The sequence below is a fragment of the Brachyhypopomus gauderio genome, chromosome 7, assembly GCF_052324685.1.
Source record: "Brachyhypopomus gauderio isolate BG-103 chromosome 7, BGAUD_0.2, whole genome shotgun sequence".
Classification (NCBI taxonomy): domain Eukaryota; kingdom Metazoa; phylum Chordata; class Actinopteri; order Gymnotiformes; family Hypopomidae; genus Brachyhypopomus; species Brachyhypopomus gauderio.
Genome location: NC_135217.1, coordinates 11,064,158 through 11,076,165, shown reverse-complemented (window position 1 = coordinate 11,076,165; position 12,008 = coordinate 11,064,158). Strand labels below are relative to the sequence as shown.

Below are 12,008 nucleotides of genomic sequence, written 5' to 3'. Positions count from 1 at the left end.
GATGAGCTGGCTCCAGTCTTCACGGGAATCTTCAACTCTTCCCTGGAGTCATGCCATGTCCCAGCCTGTTTCAAGTCCTTCATCATCGTCCCTGTCCCCAAGAAACCACGTGCCACAGGACTTAATGACTACAGGCCTGTGGCCCTGACGTTCGTAGTCATGAAGTCCTTTGAACGTCTGGTATTATCCCACCTCAAGTCCATCACAACCCTCTTCTGGACCCCCTGCAGTTTGCCTACAGGGCCAACAGGTCCGTAGATGATGCCATAAACCTGGCCCTCCACTTCATCCTGCAGCAGCTGGACTCCCCAGGAACCTACGTTAGTATCCTGTTTGTGGATTTCAGCTCTGCATTCAATACTATCCTTCCCACTCTGCTTCAGGACAAGCTCTCTCTGCTTAATGTGCCCGACTCCACCTGCAGGTGGATCACAGACTTCCTCACGGACCGCAGCCAGCGAGTACGGCTGGGGAAGACTGTCTCGAACACGCGGACTTTAAGCACAGGATCTCCCCAGGGCTGTGTACTTTCCCCTCTGCTCTTCTCCCTGTATACAAACTGCTGCACCTCCATCCATGACTCTGTCAAACTGATTAAGTTTGCGGACGACACCACCCTCATTGGACTCATCTCCGACGGTGATGGGTCTGCCTACAGGATGGAGGTGGACCGGCTGATGACCTGGTGCAGCAACAGCAACTTGGTGCTCAACGCCCAGAAGACAGTGGAGATGATTGTGGACTTCAGGAAAGCCACAAGCCCCCTGTCCCCACTCATCCTTACCGACACCCCCATCACCACTGTGGACTATTACCGGTTCCTTGGTACCACCATCACCCAGGACCTCAAGTGGGAGCCGAACATCAGCTCTCTCATCAAGAAGGCCCAGCAGAGAATGTACTTTCTGCGGCAGCTGAGGAAAGCCAAACTGCCGGCCCAGCTGATGGTACAGTTCTACACGGCCATCAATGAGTCCATCCTCAGCTCCTCCATCACGGTGTGGTACACCGGGGCCACAGCCAGGGACAGACAAAGGCTGCAGCGCATTGTGCGCTCCGCGGAGAAGGTGATAGGCTGCAGCCTCCCATCTCTCCAAGAACTGTATGTCTCCAGGACTGTGGGGAGAGCGGATCGGATCATAGCAGATCCTTCTCACCCCGCACACGGACTATTCGATCCACTCCCCTCGGGCAGGAGGCTTTGGTCCATTCGGACCAGAACCTCCCGCCACAAGAACAGTTGCTTTCCCTCTGCCATTGGACTCAAGAACAGCACATAATCATGTTACTTATCCCGCACAACCTGCCTTCATCACTTTACTGGGAATGCACTATTCCACATGCACTGCTGTACATAGTACTGTTGTTGCACATTCTGCCCCTGTATTTTTATGCCCTTTGTATTTTTATTAATCTTTTATTCACTTTATTCATTCTATTTATATTCCCTTATCATTACTTGTTTTTTGTTGCACCTTAATGCCGAAACAAATTCCTAGTCTGCGAACCCTGTTCATTGACAATGGCAATAAAACTTTTTCTGATTCTGATGATGTGTTCTATTTTAGATTCAGAGTCAGAAGTCATCATGTTCTGTGTCATCTGTTCATAAGCTCTGAAACATACTTATGGTTTCTGTTCTGATTTCCCCTCCAGCATACACAGAGGGCTAGTGCCTCTTACAAGAGTATGTAGAAGTGATTGTCACACCTCGCCCCTCAGATCCTCACTCTCTTAGCTCCATAGCCCCCTCTAGAGGAGTAACACCTACACGTGGTATCAGGTCCCCGTCGCTGGAATAGTACACACCAGTTCCACATTACCGTCTCCCCTCCCCTATTTAACTCCTAAACCTACATTCCTCTTTGCGAAGTATTGCAGAGTGTTCCTTTCTCTGTGTTTTCTACCTGTGTTTGGGCCTGTGCTTCCCCCCTAGACTGAGAAGGGTATTACTGCAGGCTGGAAAACCTCCAAATGGGAGTGGCATAACTCCAAATGGGCGTGGCATAACTCCAAATGGGAGGGACAACTCTCTAGAAGGCAGGGCGGAACTCGGAGAACTTTGAGAAGTTTGGTGGGTTTTCCGGGACATAGGAATGTGTAAACATGCTGTATTAACGAAACCACAGTTATCCTGATGATACAATAAAACTATTGTTCACTTTTATATTGAGTTAATTCAACACATAGCCCTGCTTTACAGATCGCGATGTCCATTTTACTTACTAAACGCGTCTAATAGTTCGTGGGTTATATCCTGGTTTAATCCGCATCGTAATCAGTACTCTGTTTAGATTTCACGTTAACTGTTTACATGTTTAGTTTTCGACTAAACTTTAAATTTAATTCCTCATCAAATCCGTCAGCACCGCCGGCGGTGGGGGCCGTCTTCGGGAGGAAGGCAGAATACTAATTTTAAATTCATTTTAATTAATTCAGCTCGTGATCAATGGGTATGCATCAGAAACCAATGATTTATATCATTTATGGACATTAGTCAACAAACGCATTGTCATCAACTTTTTGTATAACAAAAACATTTTATTGAGAAATGGTTCTTTATGCCACCCTACCTCTTTCTTCATTGTGCAGACTAGAGACGGTTGTGCCATGCAAGGAGGGACTTATTCTGCAAGGCTGTGTAGTCATTCCCTCTGGAATGTTCTCTCCCATCTCTTTTCATAAATGAACATTTATGGTTTGCATTTAATTTGAATGCAAGGTCCCATTAAGTTTTTGGTTTTACACAAGAACGAACAATTACTATGTGCATGTAGGCATTCTGCATTTGCTGTGCATAACACTATTACTTACATTTAAAATCAAACATTTCATAGCATCAAGAAAATAGGTACACCATTTAAATGTATTTATATTTAATAGTATTGTACGGTTCGCTAAAGCAAAAACATAGGTTTTTTTTCTAAATGCTATCCTGATTTAAGTAACTAACTATAGCACAAAAAAAAATGAACAACTGATCTAAGAGAAGGCCACGCCCATTTGGAGTTAAGGTCGACCTGTTTGGAGTTTAGTCCCTCCTATTTGGAGCTGATCCAGCCTGCAGGAATACGTACTTGCCTAGACTACGTGTCCTGCCAGTCCCCCCCAGAGGTGGGGACTCGAGTCACATGACTTGGACTCGAGTCAGACTCGAGTCATTAATATTAAGACTTTTGACTTGACTTGAAAAAATATTCAGAGACTTAGACTTGACTTGGACTTTTACACCAATAACTTGGGACTTGAATTGGACTTGAACCTGTTTACTTGCAAAGACTTCATTTTTTTTACCCCAAATCTAAATTTTAAAACGCATATTAATATTTATAAAGTGCGCCCCATTAATTTCATTTCCGTCCTTCTGATGCAGACCAGTCCAATAGTATACGGTGCGAGCCCCCTCGACCAGTCCTCTGCTTTTCCACACTCTGTACGTGTGTGTGTGCATGAGCTGCAGCACAACCAATCAAATGGGGGGTTGGCGAACATAAATTTTTACCGGGCGGGGTGTAAAATGGACACAAATTAAGTATTATATCGCGATCGATCGATCGCCAGTGGTTGGTGCCAGAGCGAACTAGTAACTCATTGAATCATAGATGTGGATCAGAGGTAAATAAACTAGATTTTTTTCCGGCGTGAGAAATCGGATGTGTGGCGTGAGAGCGTGTGAAGACGGTCAAATGCGTGTGTCTCACGCTCAATGCGTGAGAGTTGGCAACCCTGGGTTCTGTATCTGAACTCGGGGAAGAGAGCCTCTCTCTGTCACCATCATAATATCCAGTTCTATCTCAGCATGGATTGTGTATTTGAAGACATCTACGTCGAGAAAAAAATATATTGACAAAAGTGGAGCGAGTTTTCAGCTATGGGGACATCATTCATCGTGCACAAATGACAAATGCAATGCAGAATAGTTTACTGAAATGTCTAAAGTTGCAGATTCCTGTTAATTGTTCAGTTCTTATATTTGTTTGTCTTGTGTCACTCACACATGTTCTCCAAGAAACCAGATAAGAGAAGAGAGGGAAAATGCTGTTATGGTTCGTTGTATTGTACTGTGAAAATATCAGCACTTTTTATTTGAACATGGAGTTCTACTTATGACTTTTTCACATAATATTTATTTCTGGAAAATTGATTATTTTTGCAGCTAAGTTTAACAAATTGAACTGTGCAATAAAGAGGTGTAATTTTAATTTTTTTTATACTTCGTGTTTTCAGTTGCACGTTTTATCAAGATTTGAGGAGAATACAGATTTAAAACGCATGTCTATTATTTACATTTAAAATATACCTGCAACATTGGTTAAAAAAAAAAAAAAGACTCGAAAGGACTTGAAATTCCAAGTTTCAGACTTGGGACTTGACTTGACTGTTGCCTGTCTTGACTCGAGACTTGACTTGACTTGAGTGTCTTTGCTTGAGACTTGACTCGGGACTTGAGGTATAAAGACTTGGACTTACTTGAGACTTGCAAAACACTGACTTGGTCCCACCTCTGCCCTTCACAGATCCTGAGCCCAGCTCTCCAAGATTAACTTCTGCCTGCCTTCGTCTCTGGGCTACCACTTCAGCTGACTTTATTGCTCCTTCCCAGTTGCTAGCTAACTCAAACTATACTGGTCTGATTAGTGTCAATAAATATAGCTCTCCGCATGTGGATCCCTCTGTGTTGTCTTCCTACAGTTGCAGTGATGATGTGTATGAGGTTGTGCATTTGTCATTACATTACCATGTCACCTTTTTAAGAACCATAACTTAAGGCATCTGAATGAGCCTACTTTTGAATTTTTGCATTTCTTTTCCACCCACACATTTTCAGACAGCTGGTTATAGACTTACAGGGACGGATGTGGTTAAGAATGGCAGCCCTGCATTACACAAGGCATCATGGGTACTAACGTTCATGTGTTTTTTTTGTTGTTTGTTCTGTGTGTGTATATGGGGGGGGGTGGCAATACTGCTGTATTTCTCGATAAGAAAAATGTAATGAGACAAAACACATACTGTATTCAAAACACATTTGCTTTACTTTAACTAGACATTTATAATAGTTTTTGCAGTAGCTAATACCCCATTATTTTGCATCCAAACTCTACTCACAAATATAAGATGAACAGCCTTTCCCATATGACATCTACACACTGATGTGACAAATGGAAAACACTACTACAATGTGTCTGTCATAGTACTCACATATACATGAATATTCACAAATACACAGATTATTTATGGATATTCAGTACATTTACATGATAAAGTAAAACACAAGTGGGGATGGTTTATTTTGGTTTTGCATGAACACTAAAGCAACACATGCTGTGTATACAGTAAACACATAGATAACAAAAACTACAAAAAAAGAAAAACAAAAAGTCAGAGGCGATGTCCTCTCTGGCCAGACAGTGGGGGAAGTACCTTGTTGAGTGACGTGTCCACCCCTCTCATACTCCTCATCAGTGCCACCTAAAGCTTCCTCCATCGCCTGCTGATTGGATTTGTATAGGTGGGGTTGGCGACCACCTCCATGCCCAAAAGAACTCAATAGGAATGGAGAGAATTGGTGGACGTGAAGCACAGGAAGTCGTGGCTGTTCAGTGAACCAGTTTGTACTTGAGCAGCTCAATGTAAACTTACGTTGTCCCAGACTGTTCTGGTTCATACCCCTAGTGATGGAGAATGAGTATGTTGTGATCTGATGAGGAAGATGATGATGTGGGCAGTGTTGTAGGGACGAAGAGTAGCATGATGATGAACACCACCATTCTACCAAATGGATGTACACATTGTGATGATGCGGACATGCTGCCAGGGACTTTGACAATGGTACAGTGTTCTATGATGTTCAGTACAGTATTGTATGACAATATGAAATAGGCATAATGTTGGTAATGCTGTGTGGCACAGGACACTGGACTATCAGCGAGTAGATAGCAGAGCATACTTGCGCATATCCTAACCACTAAGGTGCACACACCAGTGTATTTTAGTGCCGGTCCCAAGCCCAGATAAATAGGGAGGGTTACGTCAGGAAGTGCATCTGGTGTAAAAACTGCACCAGATCAAATGATGTGGATCAAAAATAGAAATTCCATAGAGATTGATGGGGTGATGATGGGGTGCTTATGCTCCTCAGGTAGGTTGTGATGTGGAGGAGAAAGAAGAATTCTGGAGAGAGTTAGATGAAGTTGTTTTGCAGGTTCCTAAAGAAGAGAGAGTGATTATTGGAGCAGATTTAAATGGACATGTTGGTGGAGGGAATGTGAGTGATGATGAGGATGTGTTGGGTAGATATGGTGTTAAAGAAAGGAATACGGAAGGACAAATGGTGGTAGATTTTGCTAAAAGGATAAAGATGGCTGTAGTTAACACTTACTTTAAGAAAACATATAACATATAAGAGTGGGGGAAGATGCACACAGGTCGACTATATCCTCTGTAGGAGACGAAACCTGAAAGAGGTTAGTGATTGCAAGGTGTTACCAGGGGAGAGTGTAGCTAAACAGCATAGGATGGTGATATGTAGGATGGTTTTGGAGGTGAATAAGAGGAAGAGTGTGAGAGCTGAACCTAAGATCAGGTGGTGGAAGTTAAAGGATGAGGACTGTGGTGTAAAATTCAGGGATGAGGTGAGGCAGGTACTGGGTAATGGTGGTGGTGTTCTGGATTCCTGGGATGAGACTTCAAATGCAGTGAGGGATGTGGCTAGGAAGGTACTTGGTGTGACCTCAGGACAGAGGAAGATAGACAAGGAGTCGTGGTTCAGGAAAGTTTGAGAGGAAAGCGTTTGGCTAAAAAGAATTGGAATTTTCAGCGAGATGAAGAAAGTAGACAGAGGTACAAGGAGATGTGTCGCAAGGCAAAGAGAGCAGTGGCAGAAGCTAAAGAGAAGGCATATAGCAAGCTGTATGAGAAGTTGGACACTAAGGAAGGGGAAAAGGATCTGTACAGATTGGCCAGACAGAGAAACCGTGATGATACTTTCTTGAGTATCTAGAAAGGCGCTATATAAGTTGAACATTCATTCATTCATTCAGATATGCTTTGGAGAGCAGGGGAATGAAAGTGAGCAGAAGTAAAACAGAGTACATGTGTGTGAATGAGAGGGCAGACGGTGGACAGGTCCAGTTACAAGGAGCTGATTTGGTGAAGGTTGACGAGTTTACCTACTTAGGGTCGAGGGTACAGAGTAATGGAGGAAGTGAAAGACAGGTAAAGAAGAGAGTGCAGGCAGGGTGGTGTGGATGGCATAAAGTGTCTGGGGTGATCTGTGATAGAAGTGTGTCGGCTAGAATGAAAGGAAATATCTATAGGACAGTAGTGAGACCTGCTATGTTGTATGGACTGGAAACAGTGGCACTGACAAAGAGACAGGTGAGGGAGATGGAGGTGTCTGAGATGAAGATGTTGAGATTCTCATTTGGAGTGACAAGGAAGGATAGGATCAGAAATTAGTTTATTAGAGGATCAGCACATGTAGCATGTTTTGGAGATGAAAAGTTAGAGAAAGTTAGAGAAGCGAGATTAAGATGGTTTGGACATGTACATAGGAGGGAGGAGTGGTATATTGGTAGGAGGGTCTTGAGGATGGAACTTCCAGGCAAGAGGAGGAGAGGTAGACCTATGAGGAGGTTTATGGATGCAGTGGTAGAGGATATGAGAGTCGCCCCCTCAGGCGAGGTGTCCCGCCCCCTCAATGTAAATAATAAGACCCATTTATTTTACAGCAATCGCTACACGCCACCCCCCGCACAACAACTTACGTTCGCCACCATCCCCCCCCCCGCGCTCAACAACTTACGTTCGCCACCCCGAAATTTTCTGACGCCCCCTCACTGTATATGTTCTGGCGCTGGCCCTGGTCTGGTGTGTCAGTGGAGGACACTCAGGACAGGGCCAGATGGAGGAGTTTGATCCGCTGTGGCGACCCCTAAACGGGAATTGCCGGAAGAAGAAGACTTGCGCAAATTCATAGCAGTTGTTTCACACTGTCACTGGCCCAGTGCAGATAGGCTCACTGAATGGATGTTGCTGATGTAGATGTCGTATGCTATTGTTTGATCTGACCATATTGATGATGGTCTCTATCTGATCTGAGGTGGATAGCCATCTTTGTCCCTCAGCAAGGGATAGTCTAGTAGGACAAAAACATGTAGTTTGTATTATTAGTATCATTATCATTATGGTTGCTCATCCTCTTCCTCATTCATCATCATCTCTACTCCACTGATGTGCAAACCAAGATTTGGAACTTGTGGCCTCTCTATAGGGATTAGACTCTGATTTCTAAAGATTTGTAAAAAAATTGTGTTGTAACCTGTGATGGCTGGGTATAGATTTTAGTAGGTGGGTGTAGCAGTTGTGTGGCAGTGTTTTCCAAAATAAATACATGGTTTCCAGTTTTGAATGTTGTGTCTTATGTAAGGAACTGTGTTTAATGTTTAAGGTTTAGTGCACCAGGTCAATAGATGAGTTACTGGCTACATGAGTTAATGGTTTCCAAAATTGTGCTATAAGGTCTTGTTGGGTCTTAGCAACTGCAAAAAACTGTAATAGTTACTGATGTAATACAATTAATCAGTTAATACTCATACAGTTATGAAACATACCGTTCACGGAACTCGTATCCAAACTAATGCAGTGATTTGTTCTACTTGACATTAACATCTTTGAAATTAAAGTCCCTCTAATAAAAATTTAATAAATTAACAATTAAAATTAAACTGTAATACATTTAGTTACAATAATCAAATACCAGCTGCCAAATAAACACTGTAACATCCACAGCATTGACACTCGTGGTGTTCATTTGAGTACAGCTGCCCTCAAATAAACAACACAAGTGTCAATTCAGTGCTGGTCATTTTCCAACCATTAAGGAATGCACATAAGAAATGTCGTACAGTACATAATAATTTCATATGATATTGTTAAACCATCTTTTCAGTTTCAAAATAACAAGGTGATTCTGACTATACCCACAACAAGCAGCACTTCCACAGCACCAAAATTGCACATTATCATTAGTGAACTGTATGTATAGTGGACACAAAATGCTAACTCAATGCAAGATGAAGCCTGCACTAAACACAGGTTTAATTCCCCTTCTGACACTTCAAGATCTTCGATTTTTTAAACCAATTTATATCTATGCAGGGACAACATCAACACCTCACCCTAAACCATAATGAAAACGTTATGCCCCAAAGCATAACCACAACAAAAATACTGTTCATGGTGACCCCTTAAAAAGGACAGCTGATGCCCACAGCACTGAATTAATTTCTTATAGTTTGTCACTAAAAAACATTGCTACACCAACTGCTGAATCCACATCTTTTCCACAGACCACAGGCAGTGGAAATGTCCGTACTACTTCCTGCCTTAAGATTTCATTGCGAGTGAGCGCACTCCCGCTACCCATAATCCTCTTCACACCCGCAGCCAATAGTGTGTGAGGAGGCATCATGGTAGCCAGGTTAGCCAAGATGCCTCTACAAATGGCACGAGTCACGTGACCCAGGGAAAGGTTGGTGGGGGAGATGTGGGATACGAGGCCAAGGCACGTGGGATCATGTCTCTCCCCAAGCAGGGTTGGGGTCACGTGCAGGTCAGTGCTGGGCTGGGACAGGGCACACTGGATCAGCTTGGAGTACACGTGAGCCTCACTCACCTCCAGTCCTACATAAGAGAACAAAAAAAACACAGAGGAGCAAACATACACTTTAGTGGAAAGCAAGACTAAAGAATGTAAAGACAAGAACAATTTATCTAATATCAGTGTACCTGATTATTAGTGCAGGTTTGCCTAATCAGCCATATGCTATTTTAACACTATTAGGCCAACAAGTCTTAGTCAGAATATATATTGTTGAAAAAACTCACTGATTTAATGCTGTGGTTTTCCTGAGAATTTCTATAAGTACTATTTAATATTTAGACGAGAAGCTATTTTCATGTGGTTACCTTCACAAACCGAAAATCTGGCATTGGAAGCACATTTACAAAATAAAACTGAAACCTGGAATTGCCTATAGGGGAATATGGGGTTACCTAATTCTTTCATCCAATCTGTCAACATTCCTACAAATGTTGCCATGATGTTTCCTCCATTGAGTGCTGCGGCCACTGCCAGGTAGGAGTTGCCAAAGTAGGGGAAATAGGCAATGGGGGAGAGAGGGTCTGGTTCCCCTGGAGGACTGAAGTCAGCAGGCATGGCAAATGTCAGCTGAGCTGAAGTGCTTATGTTTAGCACTGCAAAACAATGCAGGAAAAATAATCATTAAAAATTTGCACCACAAAAATATTTTACACCAGGTGACAACATAGATACCATGTCCAATAGTGTGTCTCAAAGGATTTTAAAGTTTTCTAAGAGTATTAATAGTTTATAGCTATATGACTTAGCATTCATAGTTTAAATAATAAAATTCCTGATCTATGATCACTTTATGTACTTCATATTCCTTGACCAGAAAATAAATCACATGATTGTGAAGGGAGCTTGATACGTTTTTACCCAACTATACCTGCATCCGTCCTGTCTGCCATGCAAGAGTAGACGCTGCACTGGAAGTCTCCCAGAGCTGCCCCCACAGGGGTGCTGGCAGGGATCCCATGCCATTCAGAGCAGGTCTTGCCAGCTTTAGACCCAGACTGCACTGGCACAGGCAACAAGTGTATGGGGAATCCTGCACCTTTTAGGCTAATTTCAAAATATCCATAGATCCAGAAGCAAATTAGCAGATCTCGAACATGCAGAATGAACTGTAGTCAATGCTAATATAATAATGAATTAATAATAATTCGGATAATTACATAAGGGTGTGGTGGTTCTGGCCATGTGATACCAGTGCTGGTCAATTCACTTCCTAATCTCTGACAGTCGTTCATATTGTATGGGATGGGGTCATTAGAGTATATGGCTACTGAGAAATAATGGAATAGTGGTCTTTGCTCACACATCTGTGTTCCACTGGCTGCAGGTGCTGTTGAAATAGCCCCAGCTGGCAGCATTTTGCGCAGTCATGACACAGCCACCTAAGCCACAAAGCATGGACACCACATAGTCCTGGATGGTCCCTGCTATGTTGAACTCTGTCAAGAACTCTGGCCTGTATCAAGAAAGCATAAAATATCAAGCTTCCACCTTTTGAGTCTAGCAATGAAGTTAAACGACAAAGTGTCTGCTACCTGTGCCTTGAGTACCAGAAGATGGAGGCACAACCAAAGCCAGTAGCCACACTCAGGTGAGACTCTGGCTTTGGGAGTGATGACAGGAAGTCAGTGTCGCAGCGCCCATCCTGCCACGTGATCAGCTGACTCACGTCTTGAGGCCTGAATGTGTGGCCTGCATTGCTGGTGGACCATTCACAACCTAATTTGTGAACAGGGGACAATAAGGAGGACACTTGAGTAGAATCATCTATGTTAGTATTGGCCTAATGCACTCAAAACAATCTGAAAACTACATAAACTCAAGATCACCAAGCTTAAAACGACAGAGCCTCTTATTGTTATTAATGGCTTAATTTGCACCTGTTGTAGATTTCCAGAATATAACGCCATGCATTTGCCCCGATACCCCAATACATTTTACATTATGCAGTTTCTCAGTGGGCAGCGCATCCATGCACTGGTCAAGAGCGGCAATTATTCGTGCAGGGTCTTGCTCCTTGGCCTACATAAGAAAATACGGATCAGTTTCACGACGACTTAAAAACCAACAATAGAAGTTTAGAGGTCAATGTCATGCGTTGCCTTACAAAACCGCTTAAACGTACGTGTTCGTGTATGTCGTTGTTGAGCACAGAATTAGTGGGGAAACTGCTGCTGTCCACTACATTCTTTGACTGTGAATCAAGTAACACAACTTTGATCGAAGTTGTTCCAATGTCCACGCCCAATACAAACTTAGCAGAAGAGACAGGAGGAGCAGCCATTGATTTAATGTTATTTAGGCTGTATTTCAAACTATTTGAGTAAGGAAGCTCACAACACTT

The 12,008-nt window shown here is 43.0% G+C and overlaps 1 protein-coding gene across 1 annotated transcript; it reads right to left on the bottom strand.

Annotated features, from left to right (window-relative positions):
- Positions 1-8,687: 8,687 nt before the first annotated feature.
- Positions 8,688-11,948, bottom strand: shpk (sedoheptulokinase). Its single transcript, XM_077011648.1, has 7 exons — positions 11,790-11,948; positions 11,545-11,686; positions 11,200-11,383; positions 10,968-11,120; positions 10,536-10,711; positions 10,060-10,260; positions 8,688-9,687 (listed from the first exon to the last, which is right to left on the bottom strand). The coding sequence occupies exons 1-7, from the start codon at positions 11,946-11,948 to the stop codon at positions 9,293-9,295; spliced, it is 1,410 nt and encodes a 469-aa protein (XP_076867763.1). The 3' UTR covers positions 8,688-9,292.
- Between the last annotated feature and the right edge of the window lie 60 nt (positions 11,949-12,008).